At 37.1% G+C, this 23536-nt stretch overlaps 3 protein-coding genes across 3 annotated transcripts; all 3 read left to right on the top strand.

Annotated features, from left to right (window-relative positions):
• The first annotated feature begins 351 nt into the window (after window positions 1–351).
• tmsb2 (thymosin beta 2) lies at window positions 352–2463 on the top strand. Its single transcript, XM_046849824.1, has 3 exons — window positions 352–461; window positions 1096–1200; window positions 1634–2463. Exons 2-3 carry the CDS (start codon window positions 1101–1103, stop codon window positions 1669–1671), a joined length of 138 nt encoding a protein of 45 aa, XP_046705780.1. The 5' UTR covers window positions 352–461; window positions 1096–1100; the 3' UTR covers window positions 1672–2463.
• A 6559-nt stretch (window positions 2464–9022) lies between these two features.
• Window positions 9023–14861, top strand: wnt8a (wingless-type MMTV integration site family, member 8a). Its single transcript, XM_046848864.1, has 7 exons — window positions 9023–11242; window positions 12848–12981; window positions 13081–13114; window positions 13232–13370; window positions 13489–13614; window positions 13725–13867; window positions 13970–14861. Exons 1-7 carry the CDS (start codon window positions 11222–11224, stop codon window positions 14531–14533), a joined length of 1161 nt encoding a protein of 386 aa, XP_046704820.1. The 5' UTR covers window positions 9023–11221; the 3' UTR covers window positions 14534–14861.
• Window positions 14862–15378: 517 nt separating this feature from the next.
• Window positions 15379–16945, top strand: LOC124386238 (protein Wnt-8a). The gene is made up of 5 exons (XM_046849962.1): window positions 15379–15423; window positions 15533–15671; window positions 15763–15888; window positions 16059–16201; window positions 16300–16945. Exons 1-5 carry the CDS (start codon window positions 15409–15411, stop codon window positions 16855–16857), a joined length of 981 nt encoding a protein of 326 aa, XP_046705918.1. The 5' UTR covers window positions 15379–15408; the 3' UTR covers window positions 16858–16945.
• The last annotated feature ends 6591 nt before the right edge of the window (window positions 16946–23536 follow it).

The raw sequence follows: 23536 nt of genomic DNA, 5'->3' as shown, positions 1-23536 counted from the left end.
GATATTTATTTTTACTGTGCATTTGGAAGAATGACAATAAAGCTCAAGTTGAGTTGATATCGCATTAAAATTATATAATGGCATTTTTTTTTTTGCTGGTGCTCCCCACTATACAAAATCCCATTCTCGTCTGCCCACATAGCCTAAACATCGATCATAATTTCTGTATTTTGTAGCCATCATGAAATAAATAAAATAAATATGTGCTACTAATAATTCCTCTAAGGTCCCAACTCTGTTTCCTATAATACATCAATATTAATTTAAAGAGGGAGGAAAAATGGAAGGGGGTGGGCTAGTCAGACTCATTCTCATTCTCTCTCCCTCGTTCTCTCTCCCTCTTCCCCTCCCTCTCATAAATCCACGCCCTAGTATAGATGCAGAAGCACAGACACCAGCAAACACACACAGTTTCACTCTCTCCTTCCCTGCTGGTGGAAACAGCTCTTTTGTACAATACGGTAAGGCCTTCTCTTTTGATTTCATACTGATATCTGTACATGTAACTGTGCAAGGAAAAGGCTAGAATCATGGATCTAGGATTGCAGGAAACAGTGGATTAATTTTCCTTGGTTGAGATGGAGGTGGACATTAGAGGCAGAGAAAAAAGGATGAATAAAGATAATATGGAGATGGAGAGTCAGGCACTAGGCAGGTTTAAGCCTTCAGGCTTTCTACAAGAGCAAACTCTGCTAGTAGTTTTAGCACATCAAAACTGATGACCATTGCAGCAGAAAAGGGTGTGGGGTTCACAAGCATTTGGTGGCAGGAATAAAACAGAATGGGGAGAAAATAATTGTATTTAAGAACAAAAGAGACCATTACAGAAGTAAGAGTAACATGCAACACAAATATGTTTTAGGCACACATCGGCAGCAGTTTTGTTGTAAGACCACATCAAATATCAGATATCCAAATAAGATTATTCAATGTGTTATTTTTAACATATTTAATTATTCTTAGCCACATTATGAAAAAACTTGGAAACAAGACATATTTTCAGTACATATCCCAGGGAGATATTTTGTAAATGTAGGATAAATGCAAGGTCAAAGCTTTGTAATTTCAGTAACGTGTACTTACCTCTATTGACAGCTAGCATGTCTGACAAGCCAGATCTCACAGAGATTGCAAGGTTTGACAAAACCAAGCTGAAGAAGACAGAGACAAAAGAAAAAAACCCATTGCCCACCAAAGAGAGTGAGTAAATTCAAAAGAACAGTGTGCAGTATGTGCTGTTAATTTGGGGTGTGGTATGGAGCATTGCTGTGGTGTTTCACTTTAGCTGTAATGCTTTGTTCATCATGTCTCTTCTCACATTTTAGTTTCCTCATTTTCTAATATAATTCTAATTATGCCCCGTTCAGTGCTTGCTTTTTCACACAAACACAACTCTCTAACATAAGTCTAAAATAAGCAATCTGCATGCAGCATCCTACCATTCACACCAACATATTCTCATGTCAGCAGACAGGTGTCAGCTTAATTTCTGCCAAAAACCTCCATCAGCAATGCAGCAAAAACACTAGCACCTTTCAGAATGCATATGCAAAGTGATCTATAATCATATTTGTTGTAATATTCCCTGACTGAAACAGGGACTAATACAAACAAAACTTACTTTGTGTTTCAGCTATTGAACAGGAAAGAAAAGGAGATACAAGCCCCTAACCTGATGGATAAAAGGAAATCCAAGCACAACAGTTCCTTTGCTGCTATATTATTAAATATTAACTATATTTAATGATTATATGTTTTTTGGGTACTGCTGTCCCTTGTGATGCATGGTTACCATGGTGATAAATGTCACCATTGGAAAATTAAGACACGGTGACATAAGATGGTGTTTGAGCATGGATATTTCAACAAATGTAATTCATAGCAATTTTGAATCAACATTTCATGAAATAAAAAGAAATATGAAACCTACACACAGTATTGTATGAGGTGGATAATTTTTAAAACCCCTCAATAATATGCCTGGTTGAATATGTCTGTAATGTTTAGTATTAAATTATACACTGTATTATGCACTATATGCCATATCATTTAGTCATAGAGCAATTCTTTCTAGAAAATAAATGTTCATATAAACTTGGTGCTCTGAGTGTTTAAGCCAATATAAAGGTAAGCTGCTTAAACTGCCACAGCAGCATCCACAATCATCTACAATGAACTGCATTCTATACATTTGCCTTTGAGTGGGCATTGACTTTAGTACATATTAGAAAAATAGCATACAGGATCTAATGTCTGGGCTTTGTAATTATATATACAAAATGCATTGAGACAGTTTGCACCAGTAGTATAGCTGTTACATTCCCTGCTCTGTGATTAAGCTTCCTCACAGCACTAAGACTTCCTTCATATTTAGCAAGTATGGTGAACATTTGTTCTTCCATTCTATGCAAAGCTAATCTTGCTTCTTAATAAAGTCCTTTCTGAAAGTAATGGAATAGCAAAGTTGGATATTTTGTTTTGTTTTATATTGAACACATCTTTAGTTAAAAAGATAAATATGGCACAGTGAATTAGATTTAGCTTTCATTTCTGATATTTATATTAAGATGTGTTAAACTTAGAAGACGACATCTTTAGTTTGAACCCACTATTTCAAGTGATCAGACAAATTGGAACATGTGACTGACAGGTGTTATTTGTTGCCAAGGTTTGCCCTGTTAGATTGATTGATTGTTTATGCATTTAACTGTTTTAAAGCAAAAAAAAAAATACAAAAGCCTCCATACACCTGAGATAAATGTTTCACAGTTCACTATTCGAAACAGACTTTAAGAGTATAAATATAGAAATATAAACTAAAAACTAAAACAAAATATAATTATCTGAGTTAGCGGTAGGAATCAGAAAACAAGACAGCGATTCATTTGAAAAAGGTTTTAAAAATCTGGAGTAAGAAAAGTTCTGATCATTATACCAGAGATGGAAAAAGGACACACATCCTTCACTCAAGTAGAAGTACAAATAACCATCAAGTTAAAGTAAAAATGTTTTGACTATGACATTAAGTTAGGTAAAAAGTAGTCATTTCTGGTAACTGGACCTCACATCATATTAATATATTAATACAAAAAAATTTCTAATTCAAATAGTAATCTAATGAATATATCCAGGCTAAACAACAACAGGTGGAAATTGGGCCACTGATGGCCAAAGGAGGAAAAAAAGAGTAGGAGGACATCCACAGTGACAGCAAGGAGAAGTGTAGGAGAGTGGATGTTATGGTTGGTACTTCAAATTTTGGTACTATTAGGAAGAAGGAGGTGCATAGTGTGACATATAAGAGTGGAGGAAGGTGCAGACAAGTGGACTATTGTAACGCATTGAGTCAGGGTCAAGGATAGCTTGCCTAAGACAAGCTGCAGCAGAAATTAGCCAAAACACAGACAGGTCGCGTTCCACATCTCATGCTTTATTCTCTTGGCAACAGCATTACTTGCTAATCAGAAGATAACTTAAAGGAGCAAAAGAAATAATAAAAAATAATGATCAGTCTTGCACACATGCAGTACTCATGAACAATGTGGCGGCAGACTGTTCCCAAAATGCCGCTCTGCTCTTAAAGGAGCCACAACATATTTCACACGTTACACTATGTTCTATGCAGGAGATGCAACCTAAAAAAGATTGGAGACTGTAAGATCTTGGTAGGGGGTAGTGTAACTAGACAGCATCAGATGGACTGAAAAAGAATACGATGTTGTAAACTGTAGGAGGAAAACTGTAGTGTGAGATTCAGGGAAGAGGTCAATAAGGGGCTAGGTGGTGGTGAAGAGGTGCTGGATGATTGAGAAACTACTGCAGAAATGGTAAGGGAGACAGCTAAGATACTTGGTGTGACATCTGGAAAGAAAAAGGAAGACAGAGAGATGTGGTGGTGGAATGAGGAAGTGCAGGAAAGCATAAGGAGAAAGAGGTTGGTAAAACAGAATTGAGATAGGCAGAGACATGAGAAAAGTAGGCAGGAGTATAAAGAGATGTGGCAGCAGGTGAAGATGAATGTGGTAAAAGCAAAGGAAAAGGCATATGAGGAGCTATATAAGAAGTTGGACACTAAGGAAGTAAAAAAAGGAAGGATGTTCAGCTAGTGAGCAGAGTGTATTAATAAGGTGGAGGGAGTATTTTAAGCAGCTGATAAATCAGGACAATGATGGTGTGGAGATTTTGAAGCAGAAAGTGGATAGGATTATAAAGGAGAAAGTAACAGCATATATTAAAAGGCTGAAGAGTGGAAAGTTGGTTGGCCCAGATGACATACCAGTGGAATCATGATGTTTAGGAGATATAGGTTGTCCTTATCCTCTTTAGTCCGTAATGACATGGCGTCCCAGTTTTCCAAAAAGAACTTCAAATTTTGATTCTTCTGACCACAGAACAGTTTTCCACTTTGCCACAGTCCATTTTAAATGATCCTTGGCCCAGAGAAAACTTTTGAGCTTCTGGATCATGTTTAGATATGGCTTCTTTTTTTTTTACCTATAGAGGTTTAGCCACCAACAGCGAATGGCACGGTGGATTGTGTTCACAGACAATGTTCTCTGGAAGTATTCCTGAGCCCATGTTGTGATTTCTATTACAGTAGCATTCCTGTATGTGATGCAGTGCCGTCTAAGGGCCCGAAGATCACAGGCATCCAGTATGGTTTTCCGGCCTTGACCGTTATGCACAGAGATTGTTCCAGATTCTCTGAATCTTTGGATGATATTATGCACTGTAGATGATGATAACTTCAAACTCTTTTCAATTTTTCTTTGAGAAACTCCTTTCTGATATTGCTCCACTATTTTTCACCGCAGCATTCCGGGGGCATTGGTGATCCTCTGCCCATCCTGACTTCTGAGAGACACTGCCACTCTGAGAGGCTCTTTTTATACCCAATCATGTTGCCAATTGACCTAATAAGTTGCAAATTGGTCCTCCAGCTGTTACTTATGTACATTTAATTTTTCCTTATTGCTACATTTCCCAACTTTTTTGGAATGTGTAGCTCTCATGAAATCCAAGATGAGCCAATATTTGGCATGACATTTCAAAATGTCTCACTTTCAACATTTGATATGTTATCTATATTCTATTGTGAATAAAATATAAGTTTATGATATTTGTAAATTATTGCATTCCTTTTGTGTCCCTACTTTTTTGGAATCGGGTTTGTATGAGGACTGTGTGACAGCAGTGAAGTGTGTAGTAGGAATGACAGACTGGTTTAAAGATCGGCTCTAAGCTATTTCCTTTTGCAGTGGTAATGTATAGGTTGACGGACGAGGTCAGACAGGAGTTTTAATGGATTATGATGTTTGCGGATGAGAGTAGGGAGCAGGTTGAAAATAGCTTGGAGAGGTGGAGGTACATGCTAGAGAGAAGGGGAATGAAAGTCAGTAGGAATAAGACAGATTACATGTGTGTGAATGAGAGGGAGGGCAGTGGAGTGGTGCAGTTGCAGAGAGCAGAGGTGGTGAAGATGAATGAGTTTAAGTACCTGGGGTAAACTGTGCAAAGTAATGGAAAGTGTGTTAGATAAGGGAAGAAAAGAGTGCAGACAGGGTGGAGTGGGTGGAGAAGAGTGGCAGGGGGGATTTGTAATAGAAGGGTATCTGCAGGAGTGTAAGAAAAAGTTTATAGGACTGTGGTAAATCCTGTGAGTATGTTGTATGGTTTAGAGACAGTGGCATGACTAAAAAACAGGAGGCAGGGCTGGAGGTAGCAGAATTGAAGATGCTGAGACATTTCACACAAGGCTGTGTGCAGAGGAGTGACATGGGTTATATTGGTGGAATAATGCTGAGGATTGAACTGCCAGGAAGAAGGAAAACAGAAAGGCCAAGGAGCAAGTTTATGGATGCGGTGAGGAAAGACATTTATGTAGTTCATTTGAAAGAGGCAGATGTAGGGGACAGGGTTGTATAGAGATTGATGTGGTGAACCCGAAAGCAGCCGAAAGAAGAAGAAGCAGCAAGAAAATTTGGAAATTTGAAGATTTTAGACTACATCAACCAGACCTTAACCACATTGAGCATGTATTTCACCTCCTAAAGAGAAGACAGAAAGGACAAACCCAGAAAAAGCAAACAACTGAAAAAAGCTGCAGTAAACGTTTGTGAAAGTAGATAAACCACATATCAAGTGTTATGTGACGATAGTTTTGCTCAAAAATAAAAAAAGATTTAAGCAAAAAATCAGTGGTATCTTACTATGATGTATTTAGGAATGGTGGACTGTAACAAACTATATCAGTAAAAAGAATGTCTTGTTAAAAAGGTCATTTTTATTTACCTATAAAAAAAATTTTATTACTTTGATTTAAAATGACAATTACATAAACGTTTGGGAAAATGTAATAAAAAATAGAATGCAAATAATTCCCAACCTCATAAATACATATTTCTTTTTTTACAGTAGAACACAGAACACATATCAAAGGCTTAACTGATGAAATGTATAAATGTATTCAAAATATATGGATATTTGTAAGTTTTTTGATGTTTGATGTCTGCATCAAGTCTCAAAAAGAAAAGTACTATCAAAAAAAGTGCTGCTAAAAGAAACATCTGGAGGGACAGTTGGAAACTAATTAGCTTAATTGGGAACAGGTAAGTAACAATTTCAGAATAATGTTTATCAACATCAAATTGCAAAGACAAAATGACTCTGTAATGGAAATCACTCCATGGGTTCAAAAACACCTGTTTGTCATGTCATCCAAAGAAATGCATCCAAAGAAGAAACCATATTTTAACATGATCCAGAAACACTGCCATCTTCTTGGGGCCAAAACTCATTCAAAATGGACTGAAGCAATGTGGAAAACTGTTCTGTGGTCAGACAAATAGAAATAAAAAATTCTTTCTGGAAATCAGGAATGCCATGTTTTCCAGTCTCAAGAGGAGAGGGCCCATTGGCTTGTCTTCTACTTATTTGCTTTGAAAAATAAATTTAAATCTCTCTCATTTTTTAATTAGGCTAGAACACGTCTTACAAAATGTGGGATGGGGCAATACAGGGCCGGAAAAGTAAGTGTTACTAAAAAGCTGCTGTAATACATTTTGCAACTAATCCGGTTAATTGGCAACAGGTCAGTTTCAAGATTATATATAACAAAGATTATCTTAGAGAGGCAGAGTCCCTCAGAAGTAGCATGGGTTTAACAATCTGTGAAAAACTCTACCTACAAATTATGGAACAATTTCAAAATAATGTTCCTTAAAGTATAATTGTGAAGACTTTGAATATATCATAATCTATAGAACATAATATTATCAAAATAAGAATCTGGAGAAATCTGTGTGTTTAAGGGACAAAGGCAAAACAAACAAATATTGGATGCCCATGTTCTACACAAAAAAACAGGCATGATTCTACAGTATAATTAAAATTGCTACATGAGCTGAGAAACACTGCTAGAAATTGTCTGTAAGCACAGTACACCATGTCATCTACAAATGCAGCTCTATCATGCAAATCCAAAACCATAAGTGATCAAGATAAAAAAAAAAATGCACCTTTTTTTTATTTCAAATGGACTGAGGCAAAGTGGCAAACTGTTCTGTAGTCTGACAAATTGAAATTTGTAATTCTTTTTGGAAACCATGGACAAGAGGTGCTCTTTGGCTTGTTATTTCCGCTCAGTTCAAAAGCCTGTGACTCTAATAGTGCGTGTGTGTGTGTGTGTGTGTGTGTGTGTGTGTGTGTGTGTGTGTGTGTGCATGCATTAGTGTCTATGGAATGACCGGTTTTCAAACTGGAAAGGCACTATCAATGCTGAAAGGTGTATACAGGTTTTAGAGTAACATATGCTTCCATTCACATGATGTCTTTTTAGGAAAGGCCTTGCATATTTCAGAATGACAATGTTAAGTTATACTTGTTGCATCTATTACAACAGCATGGCTTTGTAGTACAAGAGTTCTGTTGCTGAACTGGCCTGAATGCAGTACAGACCTTTCACCAATTTAAAATATTTGGTGCATTATGAAATAAAAAATATGACAGACTGTTAAACAGCTAGAATCCTGTATCTGATACAAACTGGACAACATTCCTCTACAACAACTACAGCAACTGTTCTCCTCAGTTCCCAGATGTATACAGATTGTTTTTAAAAGAAGAGTGGATGCGACACCTGGCAAACATAAACCTATCCCAGTTTTTTGAAGCATGTTGCAGCCATTATGTACAGATTAAGAGGTGGTATCAAAAAGCTTAAAGACTAGCTTTGTTTTAGGGCTATCTCTGTTGCTGAATGTCCTCCCTCAGATGCATTAAAACCTAGCAAGTTGCTACTAATGGTCAGCCCCTGTGCATGAATTCTCGATGCACAATGCCATTGAATGAATACAGCAACACAGAGCATGTCAAAATCACACATGATGACACACCAACAATGACCATCATGCACAAGTTGACAAATGGTTTTGAGTTGAGCTTGTTGAAGGTGTTCCTGATATCTAGTCGTCTTTCAGTGATGTTCTTCTGCTCTTGAAACATGCATATATTTAAAACACCTCAAACAACTCTATGCAGCATTAGCGGAAACTTGCTGAATCATGCCAATCTTTGTAGCAAATTTGCCCAGTTTCATTCAAAATTTGCTCTTTGTTCTAACTTGCTGTCCGTTATGAAATCGCAGCACCATTTTTACAGCTCCCAGTGTACACAGGATGATGTCTTTTGGCACACTGACTTATGAAATCCGGTGCTCCCTGTGACTGTGCATGCCGCAAAACTAAACTTGAAACTTTTTGATTCACCTCGTACCTTATATTTTGCTTAACATGGTACATGTCCTCAGTTTAAATGTTTGATATGTTTGTGTTCTATTGTGAATAGAATATTTGTTTATGAGATTTGTAAATCATTGTATTCTGTTTATTTATATTTATATTTTTTATTATGTTTGTAAATTCAATTAAAAATTAATTTTATAGCACAATTGACTGTAAACTTTAGCATCATACATGTCCTTATTATCCATAATGTGTCATATTCCAACAAGCAAATCTGGCATTTTATTTGATCAAGATACAGTAGCAAAAAGCAAATTTAAATTAGCAAATTGCCATAAACTACAACTAATAAATGAAGCCTTTAAATAGGATGCAACTTAGCATAGCCAATGCACTTACCGACATGTTTTTGGGAGTTGGGAAGAAACCAGTTTCCAGAAGAAACACAAACTCAGGAAAATATAGACAGTAACCCAAACTCCAGATCAAACCAGTAATGCTGTCACACTGTGACTCCCTTTTGCCAACTCTAACAGTAATATCAAATAAAGCAAAGAATTGACTGCCGCTATACTGCCGCTATAAGCATAGCCAGTATACATTATTTACCTCTTTTACTTGATCATGAATGATATGGGTTTAATCTAAACCTCTTCTATAGACAAAGAAGCGGGAAGTATGTTTGATGAGTGTGCTGCAGCACTCCCAACTTTCCTGATGTATTTAACTGCAAAACTTAATATGGGCATCAGCAAAAAGAGTTTACATAGCCAATAATAAAGCACAAAGAAAAAAAGTAGTTTTTGTGTTGAAAATTCCCATTTTTTTTATTTTTACTGAGAAACACTTTTTGATTTTTAATTGTTTAACATTATACAGAGTTTTTGGCTAACTGACTAACTGACTTTTGGCTAAATCGAAAAGCTGGGGGTATTGATGGCTGCTTTAAAAGTTCACTTAAGAATAATATATGTTAAACAAACAATAACAAAAAAAGAAAAGAAAACTACAGCATAACAATTATAGGCTTTTTCGTTGTTTAAAATGTATCCACCTGTATAAAGCTTAGATTGTTAAATTAGAATAAGCACATTAATATAAACATTTTACCAACGTCCTAGCATTAGAAACTGTGACAATTAATTAACACCTAACTGGAGAATTGTTGAACCAATTAATTATAATACTCTTTGGATAAAGTGAGTGCAAAGGATAAATAAACGCAGAATAAAACTATATTTATTAAATATTTAAAATAACCTTATTTGAATTGTTCAGTTATACATTTACAAAACAAATACTGAAGCTATTACTGGATTTTTTTAAACTTGGTTAAAGGCCCACTCATTCTTGTTTAGGCTTTCCAATGTGGAAATAACAGTCACAGAGACATGACAAACATGTACAAAAGATATTCAAAGTTTATTGTTAGTGAGAATGCATAAATAGACCTCCATGATGACTATGAGACCATTGAGTAACATATCAGTACATGATAAACAACATTGTCAAAGGCCATACTGTTCTCGGAACATATGTACGCATCTTTCATAAGGATGTGACAGTCGCAGCATGACAATATGAAAAGAATGCTTATAAGAAGTAGTCACAAAAACTAGCTAAATTGCTCCTTGTAGAATACCTGAATAAACGATTTGGAATATTATCTAACAAATTGTCTCTGGCTGCAAAAAATGTAAAAAAAAAAATAAATAAAAAAAAACACTACTCTTTACAAAATATTCCACAATTATCTCCTAATAGGTCCTGTGAGTCCACTATTGTTTTTTAATGGTTTAGATTGGTAATGGAAAACAAATTAAAGTAGGTAACTCAGTCTGCAGTAAGGGGCTTTCACTTATTGCACACTTTCGACAGTACAGGGCCATGGTTCCAAAATGAATAAGTAAATATAATAGCAAATAAACACAAAAAGTTGCGAATATGCATCGGGCCACGTTTACGAAGACATCCCAGTGAGGTGTCTACTAGTTTAGTCTCTCTCACACACATTAGACCACTCATATGACTGCTTACTTATTTCAATCCACACCTTATGGCTTGCTAATGACGTGTAAGGAATCGCACCTCGGTCTCCTTTGATGCCTGCACTGTATGTGATGGTTTAATGAATCCGCTGAGAGCATGGCGTCAGTGCTTCAGAAACGCGCCAATGTCTCTGCTGTTAATCGTGTTTTATTACCGGACTTATCAGGCTTAAATATTCCCCGAGAATACTGCTTTAATGGGGAAAAAAAGTAAAGACACAGTTCCTAGGTAACATCATGGTATATGCAAAGTTGAAAACACAATGCACGTCTTGCTGTATTACTTACATGAAAGTAGTTTAAAAGATAAAAAAAAAAAACACTTTTAATCAGCTTGGATTTTGGCTGGTCTGCAAAGCTCTACCCCAAAGCACAATGCTCGCAGTTTGACTTAATTAACCGCACCTGAGTTTCTCGCCGTGTTTATTCAAAATGGAAAGCTTTTGCCGTAAGGTAAGCCCAGTCCTCAGTTCATTTTCCTGAGTATAGATGACTGGTTCTCATTGCTCCTCCTTCACACCTCTTTGGAGTTTTGGACCGCGGAATAAACTTTTGGTCGATTAATCGATGAGTCTAAAACACCTCGGGCGTTGGATTGTTGTTTCTTGGTTTGCTGCCCCATAAATCGACAAACAAAATTAAAAATCAAATTAAAAAAAGATATAACTTTCGGCATGTGTTTGCATGTTACAAACGAGGGGAATCAAAGATCTCATCTTAACAGGTTCTTAGGTTTTTTGACAAGTAGGTGTGGGAGTTTGGGTTTCAGCCTCTGTTAGAGCTTGATGTCGCCGATAACCAATTAGTGCGGATTATCCTCACTTGCGCGTCCCACTATTGTCTGAAACGGGCTGAGCCAAGTGGCTCGAGAGCTTATCTATTGTCTGGCCATTAAATCAGTGATTTGATTGGCTCATGATTTGTGGTTTCTGCAATTAATCTTTTCATGAGAGCCTATATGAAATCACATTTCCATATAGAAATAATCGCAAAAGTCATCGAAAGTAATTAGACGTCAAATTATTTTGTCGATTTCTCACTGCCATTAATCTATACCTGCATTCCTTTAGCACATAGGAATAACATTATTTGACTCGTTGGGTCTTGTTTTACAATATTTTATTTAGGTTTGGGAAACATTCCACTGTTTTATTATTAGGGAAAACGGTTCTGTGGAAACTGACTAAGCCAATAAACAGAACCAGATTCCAAACGTAACTTACCAAGACATTATAACGCATTTTGGTGTTATAGTCTGTAGAAAAGGGTCTAAACATTAGTGGGATGTTGTAATTTTGTACCCGATTCGTTCCCAGTCTTTTAACACCCATGTGACAAAGACTTTGACATTATTTATAAGGCCCTTAGCGTGCCGTTTTGAATTTTGGGTTCTCGTGAAAGATGCAGAACAGCAATTGAAATGTTATTGGCAATCATCAGCTAACAGAAAAACATTATAATCATTAAAATTTAAGTTTTTCTCAGGATCTTTTCGAAAACTGACAAAATGTATCCATTAAAAAGGGCAACTACATGTGCCATGCAAATGTAATAGAAAATGCAAAATCAGAAGGTGTGTATTGTAAAAAGGACTACATAGCACCTCCATAGACAGTAGAGATTATGCTGATTCATGTGTGGAACACTGTACACATTAAGAAAGCCTAGTTGGATTTTATCAGGCGTATAATACTAATACTAATTGTACCAATATAAAACTAATAATAATACTAAAATACTATTACTAATGATAAAACAAGTAGTAGTAGTAGAAGTAGTAGTAGTAGTAGTAGTAATTGCACCAAATAACTTAAAAGTTCGTCCATGGGAAAAGCAGAATATAATGAGCATAATAAAGGGGCTATTAAGCGCCACTTTGAAGTGCGGCTGCTCTACTGTTTCCTACGCCTGAACAAATCGCCATCGAATCACTAGATTTCACAGTGAAATGTCAAAGTTGGAAAAAGCCTGTCATTCGATGTCGGCGAGGGGTATAAATACCGTGGTCATTCGAGCCCGTCGTCAATTGCCTCTATCTCTTCTGGATAACTCCATCAGTATTTGAGCCTTGGGTCACCGAAAGAAGGCATCCCAGAGGACTCGGAGGACGCACTGGCATCAATGGGCTTTTGTCAGTTCCTCGCATCTTTGGTCCTGTCTATAAGCTGTCATGTATTATCCTCAACAGCATGGTACAGTTACATTACTTCAGGCTTTTTTATATATTTTATTGTGTTGTTAAGAACGAAAACCCATGTTTAATGTTGCCTTGTTTTATTTTCTCTCTCTAGGTCAGTGAATAACTTTCTGATGACAGGACCGAAGGTAATTACTGCAAATTCTTATCCATATGATCTGCTACAATTTGGCAGTATCAGTAATAGATATATGACAATACATGTAAAGCAGTTGGATAATTTGTACGTGTTTGTATTTTTCTAGGCATATCTTATTTATTCCAGTAGCGTGCAAGCAGGAGCACAGCGCGGCACTGAAGAGTGTAAATACCAGTTTGCATGGGACAGGTGGAACTGCCCGGAGAGTGAATTTCAACTGTCAAAACATAAAGGATTGCGAAGGGGTATGCACAAATAACGGCATTAATTATAATAAAAGTGTTTTCAAATCATTACAATCTGCATAAAGTCTGCACATTCGCTCTCAGATATATTTATTCATTTATTATTATTTTTTTATAGCAACCAAAGAAACGGCTTTTATACATGCCATAAGTGCGGCTGGAGTTATGTATACATTAACCAAGAACTGCAGCATGGGAGACTTCGATAACTGTGGCTGTGATGACTCTAAAACTGGAAAAATTGGTAAGCTTATTCGACCATAGTTACTACTACTGCAAAGAAAGATTCACATAATAACAAAAATATGCTTTGTTGTAAAAATGTGCTCACATCCCTCATTAATGTGTTGGCAGGAGGCCGAGGTTGGATTTGGGGTGGATGCAGTGATAATGCTGACTTCGGGGAGAACATTTCTAAGCAGTTTGTAGATACGATGGAAAATGGGCATGATTCGCGTGCTGCTGTAAACCGTCACAACAACGAGGCTGGCAGACTTGTAAGTCAAAATATTTTGTGACTAGTGATAACCAATCATTTCTGTATAAGTATACGCATTCCTGCAACGTACTAAATTGAATGTATTATGTCGTTTACGCAGGCTATCAGAGCGATGATGAAGAGATCGTGCAAGTGTCACGGAGTGTCGGGGAGCTGCAGCGTTCAAACTTGCTGGATGCAACTGTCTGACTTCAGGGACGTCGGTAACTACCTGAAAATCAAATATGACCAGGCACAGAAGCTCGAGCTGGACCAGCGACGCATGCGCGCCGGGAACAGCGCAGAGAACCGCGGCGCGATCGCTGACACGTTCAGCAGCATCGCGCGCACCGAACTCATCCATCTAGAGGACTCCCCAAATTACTGTGTGAAAAATCTGAGTCTTGGATTGCACGGGACTGAAGGCAGGGAGTGTTTGCAGACTGGCAATAATTTGTCGCAGTTTGAGAAACGAAGCTGCAGAAGACTTTGCCACGAGTGTGGCCTTAAAGTAGAGGAAAAAAGGATAGAGATCGTGAGTAGCTGTAACTGCAAATTCCACTGGTGCTGCACGGTGAAGTGTGAGAAGTGCACACAATTCGTGACAAAATACATCTGTTCAAAAAGGAACAAAAACATTCGACCACATAACAGTACACGAAGGAGGCAGCGTGTACGCAGTTAATCCCCTTTGCCTATATATAAAATCCAAAGTGTATATTTGTACATGCTGACGATTATTTTAAAGCTATCAATAAGAAAATGAAACTTTTTTACTTTGCTGATTTAATTTCCAGTACTTATGTTCTATATGTGCACTTTTTGCCCTTAATATTTGGTTTACTAAAAGATAAATATTTGTTCCTTGTAATGAACACAAACTTCTAACACATATTGCCTGACAATGTTTACTGCACAATGGTTTAAATGTTTGTTACTTTTTTTTTTTTTTTACCTTTAAGTGTATATGATATTTTAAACTCAAGTAGAATACATTAAATAGTTTGGAAATATGTTTTTGTGTGAAGTCTTTCTTTTTTTCTACTTCGAAAAAGTAGGAAACGTGTATTGGCACAGGGTGTAATCCTTTACCAGGGCCCTTGGATCAATGCATTACTATCAATTATCATGCACTGCTGCCCGCAGAGAGAAATAAACACGCTGATATTGATATCCTTTGAAGTTCAGTAGAGGCGTTTCCTCCGCATCACTGGCAGCTGTGGACCAATAGCAAGTCAGCAATTCTATAACAAAAGGTGACCCCCCCTCTCATCAGCCCTGATGTGGATTATATAAATTTCTAAAACCTGTTTGAATTGAAAGAAGATCTTCATCATTTACTCTGGTAGCAACGTGATCTTGCAAAAAAAATGGTTTACTCCTTCCTTTGGGCCTTTCTATTCCTTACTTATCATAAAACCCTTCTAGGCCACACATGGTAAGAATGCAAAGAAATTTTGGTTTTCAGTTTATTGCAATAACGCGAATGCTTTTTCTTACCATATGCTTAACTTATTTTCTTTTTTTTCTTCTTATTTTAGGCTTGTTAACAATTTGCTCATGACTGGACCAAAGGTAAGTAATATGTGTCTTGTTATCCACTTTTACAATTCTCTACAAATCATGTGTAGAAAATTTTGCTGAAACTTTTTTGTAACTCTTCTTTTTTTTCTTATATTGACAGGCTTACTTGAGCTACACGAGTAGTGTTCTCGCAGGAGCCCAAAACGGAATGCAGGAGTGCAAGCACCAGTTTACGTGGGACAGGTGGAACTGCCCGGAGAGCACGTTTCACCTCTCAACTCACAGACGACTCCGAAGTGGTGAGATATAAAATATAGCGAACATCGATACAGCAAAATCTTCACCCCCCACTACTAGCTCTAACCTGATTTTCTGTGTGTATGCATGTAGCGACGAGAGAAACTTCGTTTGTGCACGCGATAAGCGCAGCTGGTGTCATGTATACTTTAACCAGAAACTGCAGCCTTGGGGATCTGGACAACTGCGGATGCGACAACTCAAGAAATGGAAAAAATGGTAAGAACAATTAAATATCACACAATAGTTCATTTAAACAGTTATAGCTTATTACTCGTTCACAAACTGTATTAATGCACATATTTGATTATGTAGCAGTTTTATCAAATTATCTAGCAATTTTCATTTGTTATGGAAATATAAGCAGCTAATCAATTCACTGATCTCAGGAGGTCGTGGCTGGCAATGGGGAGGATGTAGTGATAACGTGGATTTTGGAGAGAGGATCTCCAAGCAATATGTGGACGCATTCGAGACTGGACAGGACGCCCGTGCTGCTGTCAATCTCCATAACAACGCTGCAGGCCGTCTGGTACGCACTGGCATCTTTATCTTTTATAACTACCCGGATTACATTTGTAGTAAATTTGCTGACAGCTAATAAAATCTGTTATTAATACTGTGTTGCAGGCTGTAAAAGCGACTATGAAAAGGATCTGTCGCTGCCATGGGATGTCGGAGAGCTGCGCGATGCAGACGTGCTGGATGCAGCTGGCTGAGTTCCGTGAGGTGGGCAATTACCTGAAAGTAAAGCACGACCAGGCGCACAAACTCGAGGTGGACAAACGGCGCATGCGCGCGGGGAACAGCGCGGATAACCGCGGCGGCGCTATCACGGACGCGTTCAGCAGCATCGCGCGCTCCGAACTGATCTATTTGGAGGATTCCCCCGATTACTGCGCGAAAAACCTAAGCCTCGGACTACACGGCACTGAAGGCAGGGAGTGCTTACAGAATGGCAAGAACCTGTCGCAGTGGGAAAAGCACAGCTGCAGAAGGCTGTGCCACGAATGCGGTCTGCGTGTCGAAGAGATCCGCACAGAAATAGTGAGCAGCTGTAACTGCAAGTTCCACTGGTGCTGCACGGTGAAGTGCGAAAACTGCTCACAGGTTATAGTAAAGTACGTTTGTGCACGGAGACAAAGTGGCCAGGGACACCACAGGCGCAGATTCCGAGGACCAAAATGACTGCGACAATTGCTTGGGGACTCTATTTAAACAGATTTCCCTGCACTTTTCTCTACTATTATATTTTTGTAATATCTTTTACCTTTGTACATACCATAAAAATGTATATTTAAATATCCTAATAAATTAATGAAAAAAAATGATGTATTTTCTGTTTTACTTTTTAAACATGAATGACAATATATTCAATATATTGTAGATTGATTCCGTTTTTAAAACTTTAGTTCAACCACTGCACAAACATGCATTCGTGTCCAGAAAGCATAAATAATAAGTTACAAAAAGTAGGCAACAATGTTCACCAAAAGGGCTTAGTTGCTAATACACTAAGGATAATTTTAGTGAGTATACTTTGAGAGGATTAACGTGTCACACTTTGCACTTCGTCTTGGGCGTTCCCTTTAGGATGATCTAGCGTTAGGTTACTTTGATATGCAGACAGCAGTAATGCGAATATGCATTTCACTGTGGAATTTGCAAAGAGAAGCCACGGTGATGTACCGTATAGTCCTACTTAAACATTACAGTGAGGTTGTCAGGTACATCACATTGTGCTCAGTTCACAGCCTTTTGTGTCAAACATGACTCATTGGCAATCATGACATGTGATTCCTTGATAAACTATCTCTGGGTTTTACCCCTTAACTATTTCCCTTAATACATAGCTAATCTCTTCTGCTCAGTGGGACATGCCATAAATCTGCTGACCTGCCTGACCAGATGAATGATGCTACACTAGAGTCAGTGGGGGTCTAAATCAGGAGGAGAGTGTGACAGTGGAGATTGGATTTGATAGGATGCTTTGTGTTTCCTTGTAACACTAATACCCCAGAACTACTCAATTTGCCAGATTTGCAACTGTTAAAAAAAACAGTTATTTTTACTAGCCTTAGGCATTGTCTAGCACATTCTTGAGCAAAATGTAAATATTAAACACCTACAAAATTAAGAAATGCATGTAATGTGGCTATATATAAACTTTAGCAAGGCCTCTATTGGATTTCAGGCATCAGTGATAATTGTTTTAACATTATAAGAAATTGATAGGCAATCATGGGTATATATGTTGCTGTTTGTATGCTGCATATCTATTCTGGCTGTTTGACTTATCACCATTTATCCCAGTAGGGGTCTGATATCAGAGACAAAATAACATCCATTCAAAGTTAATAACATTCATTCACTGTCTTCTTTCCTTTCACACAAATTTGCCAGCTTGTCAAATTGTTCTTCCTCTCAGTTTTTTTCTGTTTGCCTTAAGGGATACCATGTTTTTCCCAGGCTGTCCTGCTGTGCTATAATGAATGAGAAACAAAATGGTCATCTTTCTAAATACAGTGCCAGGTTGTTATCCAAGTTAGCCACAGCCACCCAGAATGTCCCCTCCCCTTCCCTCAGTGGCTATTCATATGGATAGAATTAGACTGTGATCTCTCTAAAGCCCTTTGGTTTTACCCCTCTTCAAGCACGGAGGGTAAACTCAGTCTGTTCCATTCCACAAAAGGGCCATTTCCTTTATGCTTAAAGTCTCCACATGCGCATGACAAAGATACGCATTGCTGCACTGCTTTATCAGAAGCCACTGCAGTGGCAAGCATTCTCTCAAATGAACTAGTGACACCTCATTCTGTTTAATATTTACTACAACTTAGCTAGGTCTCAGTCAAAATTCATAGGTACTGACTGATGAGCAAAACAGATTGGATTTTATATAAGGATTGGATTGAGACCATCACTTTACTAGTAGTAGGATATTTACAAGAAAAAAACATCAGAACAAACAAAAAAATAAACAAACTAAGGTTGTATGGTATTAAATAGACAATGCAAATAACTTTATGTACTTGGGTCCAGGCCAGTGTATTGTTGTATCATAAATATATGCACGTCATTTACACTTTGCTTTCCGCAGTTCTATGAGACAAGACAGTCCCTCCCTTCTTTATGGGGCTCTTTGTGCCTAAAGAGTGAGGCAGCAGCCTTGTGCAAAACCCCCTGCAGCTGCAGCTTTATTCAGCGGGAGTCCTGCTGGCTTGGAGGTGAGTGATGAGCCTCCTCGCAACTCTCACCTTGGTGAGAGGACAGGATGGGTTTAGCAGCTGGCCCACAGTTTCATTCCCACTCTGAATTTTCCTCAATTTTTGTTTGGTGTAAGCAATACATAATTGGATAAGACAGTCTCTGTCTTATATTTTGTATAGATATGTAACTTTTATACAAGGTTGATATTCAACTACTTGTATAATTACGTTTATATTTAACACTTTATTTAATGGGTATATTTATTACTCAACATTTGTAAAAAAAAAAAAAAAATTATGCTTAGTGATTTTTGTTTAATAAATACAACACACGGTATAGGCCAGACTTTCAAAAAGGCCAAACTGATTTAATGATGTAAATGCAAAGTAATGCACACAGACACACGCATTCATGGCACGCACACACACACACACACACACACACACACACACACACACACACACACACACACACACACACACACACACACACACACACACACACACACACACACACAGAGAGAGAATAAGAGACACACAGGCAACCAAAAGTTTATAAGAATATGGGTATGAATCTTCTTCTTCTTCTTTCGGCTGCACCCCTTAGGGGTCGCCACAGCGGATCATGGGTATAAATCTGACAAGTGCAATTAGAATTTTTTTTTATCACCAATGATATCTGTTTTATTTAGTCCTGACTGTTGATTTTGTAATGTAAAAGATAAAATTCAAAACATTATCTACTAACATTTAATTTACAAAACCAAAAAGTGGTCTGAGGCTGTCGACCCATCGTCCAAGATGGATGTTAATAACATGCATGAACAACAACAAAAAACAAAAAACTTATAACACAGTAATTGTTTCACAGACCAAAACACAAACAAACAGTTTGTTATTGTTTTTCCTGCTCTCCACCTGAAACTGAGAAGCCAGAGGAGTTTTTGAATCTCTGTGCTATTTGCATTTTTAAAAAACTTTTTAAAAGAACTACCTCAATTATCTTAAAGAGTTTAGTGTATGCTTCTAAAAAAGTAACCTTTACACATTTAATAGATGTAGCATAGAAAGCAAGACCGTGAGAAACAAGAGATGGAAAATTTGTTGACAAGTAAATACAGTGAGCTCCAAAATGTAATCTGGGATTTTTTATTTAAACCCGGCTTTAATGTATTGCAATTTTTCTTTTCAAACAAAACACTGGCTTTAACATTATTAGCACCCTTGAAATTTACTCTTCACATAATGTTTAGCATGGACAAATGTTTGTTTAAAAAATAAATTAATTTATAGTAACATTTAAGCCAATAAGTGGCAATAAATCTAAATGGCACTAACGTCAGAGATCTTAATAAGTAATTACATCAGGCAATATTTCACACATGCTCTGCTTTTTAGGGGGTGGGTCATAATTGTGTGTGTCTGTGTGTGTGGATGTGAGGTAAGATGTGTGACTTGGTAATGGGGTGGGTAAGAGAGAGGGTCAACATTAGCCATCACATGAATAAAGCTGTCCATATGCTTATAATGTACAGAAAAGCACAGATAGTTGCATGTCACAGAGTAAGTTTGCAATAGATCAATCATTTCTCTCCTGTTTTTTGTAAATGTTTAACACTCTCTGGAAAAAAGCATATTTACCTCCTAAAGATTCATATGGGGTTTGTATAGGGTATAGCTCATAATGAGTGAATGGCACCAACCATGTGTTGCCCTTAGCCTGTGTGGTTATATAATACTAAAAGTATACCCACTAATAGCTGCAGAATTTTCAATTATCATTACTTTGGTAACTATTAAAATATTCCTTTTCCAAATTATATTTCATTAGACTTACAATTTGAGTTCACTGAATCTTGGCATTGTCATCTTGGTATATGTCTGTGCCATGATGGCATAACCCAGTCATTCAGCACATTCAGGTACTACGCTGACTTCATTTATTGCCACATAATGTTGCTGAGCCATCACTGCCTCCACAGTCAGTTATAGTAAACACTATTAATGAAGGGTGCTTCTCTTCATGAACTTCCCATTTTACCCTGATGCATGTATGATTTTGGAATACTTAAAATCCTGACTCATCAGACCACATGACCTTTATTCATTCCTCCACAGTCCAGTTTTTATTCTGCCTAACAAATCAATTTTATTTATGATTAAGCCCACTAACAAGTGACTTGCTTGTGGTCAGAAATCTATTCGCTACACAGCACACTTCACTATCAAATACTCGTCAGTTCAACCATTGATTTGTATTGTGTGATTTCACCAACGATTATTTTTAGGATCTCCAATCCAATTTCTGACCACAATTATTCCAAAAAGCTGACAGCTCACCACTATACTTCCAGTTATAACAACATGTTGGACACTTTCACTGATTCAGCAATCACCTTCATAGTTTTCTTTTTTTGCTTGATGCAGTACAATAATTTAGCCCTTTTTGTATAGGGTAATCTTTACCACAATGACAGAGTCTGTTTTTCAACATGATTGATTAAGAAATTCATTTGTGCATCATTTAGGGTTGAAGGAATTGCTGACAGCTGAAAACAGATTAATCACTGCAGTAATGATCCAATCATAGAATCTTAAGTATGAATCTTAAGAATTTATTTTGCAGCTCAGGCAGTGTATATTATTTTAATTAATGCATTTCTAAGTTTCTGTATCCTTTTGATCAACCATTTGACTTTTTGTTACAGTCAGATTCTGCATAAACTACGGTTGTGGGCTCACACTTTTCACTTCAAGGTAGAGAGGAAATTAAAATATTTCTGAAATATCATGGAGTTAAAAAGAATCTTATTACATGTTAAAATTCCTAAAAGGAAACTACTCTGATAAAGTGCTAATACTTTAGGCATTTACCTAAGCATATTTAGCACACAAGTTTTACTTTGATTCTTAAGAAGTAAAAAATAATTTTGTACTGTCCCTTACAAAATATTAATAATTAAATGGAGCAACTCGATTAGAGCAATTGTTAAAAACATTTACAGATAGAAAGTACCCATATAACAATTATGATGGCTTCACAGTTATGTAACACAACAAGGTATATGATAAAATTAATGTTAATAATAACACAGTAATATTAAGAGTTTTATTACTATTACTTATAATGTTTGACCGAATGCAGCATGTATTTGATGTAATCCAATGTTCTAGTTAGCAGATCAATGCAGCAAACGAAATTTAGACTGAAATTGTCATTTGGCTCCTGAAAAAATAGCTGTCTGAGTTTAACTACAAACCCAGTGAATAAGAAATAGCGCCCCCAGTTGCCAACTTGAGTGAGACTGTATCAGGTAGTGGTAGGTCCCACCCTGAAACTACTATTCAAGTTTGATGAAGATAGATTAACGATAACCTTGTCAAGTTTTCAAAACTTGATTGGTCTATGGCAGCCAGTGGTTGAATTGAGGGGGGCTGGGGGGATTCTAGACCCACCATAAGGCATTAGGGCCCTTCCTATGACAAGTCAAAAATATACTTAGGGGGTTCCCAAGATTATTATCCCAAGGTGTTGGGGGGTGATGGGATGGAGGGATTAAAGGATCGCAATACATACATTAACAACAGACAGATGCAAATTCCAGAATGGTCAGATTTATGGTTTTCAAAAAACAGCTATTGGACCCTCTACCCTTTGAATATGATTCCAGAGATTCTCAGAATCTTGTACTGAACTGTTCAACCTAGAAAAACAATCATAAGCTATTTAAGCATCCAGACTCCCGTTGGTCATAATATTTATAAGTGGTGGCCATAATCTTTAAAAATGTCAATATATTTTTGATCATTATTGTGGTTCACACTCTTCTATGTTGTTTAATGTCATTATTGTAAAATGTGGAGTACTGGGAAAATGTATTGCTACACCCTATTCCTTAAGTGATATCCATGTTGTGGGCAAATATATAATCAGTGTCCAATGGGCAATTTAATTCACACTGAATCACTTACTAGTGGGTCACTGCCTGATACTACTGTTCATGTTTTGTTACCATAGTTTAACAATGTCAAGTGAAAAGCTACATTTACCAATTATCCCTTACAGAGGATATACATATATATATCTGAATACCTTTAACAAGCACTATGGATAAAACAATAACTGTGGGAGAATACTCTGACACAGCTCAAACAATTGCTAAATAATTTTTATAATTACAATTTTAAAATAATTATCCTGCCGAAAGAGACCACTGCCATTAGTTAATGTAGTTGTAACTGGTTTTCAAAAGTGTTTAGGTAAGTGGAACAAGTCCCATCCGCATGAATGCCAGGACACATAGTTTTCAGACAATATACTGCAGCCTGATGCAATTTATTCCCAGGTATGAGATGCATATGCTCCCAGCTGTTCACAAGATGTAAAAGAAAATATGATTAATCAGGCCAGGCTACATTCTTTCATTGCTCCATGGTCCAATTCTGATGCTCACCTTTCTCTTAGCCAGGATTACAACTTGTAATTCCTGAACTGCAACAGACAAAGAAAAAACTCTTCTTTTATTTTCAAATGTTTAGGAAGTGACAATGTTAATAGCATTAAACATTTCAGGTTCGGTGATGCACAGTACTGTTTTTTGTTCTAATTAAGTGAATTACCATGGCTAGTAAAAAATAAATAAATAGTGACAGCCAGC

Source organism: Silurus meridionalis, chromosome 5, assembly GCF_014805685.1.
Source record: "Silurus meridionalis isolate SWU-2019-XX chromosome 5, ASM1480568v1, whole genome shotgun sequence".
NCBI classification, from domain to species: Eukaryota; Metazoa; Chordata; class Actinopteri; order Siluriformes; family Siluridae; genus Silurus; species Silurus meridionalis.
This window is presented reverse-complemented; position numbering and strand designations above follow the sequence as displayed.

Coding starts and splice junctions, on each gene's coding strand:
- tmsb2 (XM_046849824.1), top strand. CDS start 1,101: ATGTCTGACAAGCCAGATCTCACAGAGATTGCAAGGTTTGACAAAACC. Junction 1,201..1,633: donor CCCATTGCCCACCAAAGAGA/GTGAGTAAATTC, acceptor TTTGTGTTTCAG/CTATTGAACAGGAAAGAAAA.
- wnt8a (XM_046848864.1), top strand. CDS start 11,222: ATGGAAAGCTTTTGCCGTAAG. Junction 13,115..13,231: donor TTCTGATGACAGGACCGAAG/GTAATTACTGCA, acceptor GTATTTTTCTAG/GCATATCTTATTTATTCCAG. Junction 13,868..13,969: donor ACAACGAGGCTGGCAGACTT/GTAAGTCAAAAT, acceptor TCGTTTACGCAG/GCTATCAGAGCGATGATGAA.
- LOC124386238 (XM_046849962.1), top strand. Junction 15,672..15,762: donor TCACAGACGACTCCGAAGTG/GTGAGATATAAA, acceptor GTATGCATGTAG/CGACGAGAGAAACTTCGTTT. Junction 15,889..16,058: donor CTCAAGAAATGGAAAAAATG/GTAAGAACAATT, acceptor CACTGATCTCAG/GAGGTCGTGGCTGGCAATGG.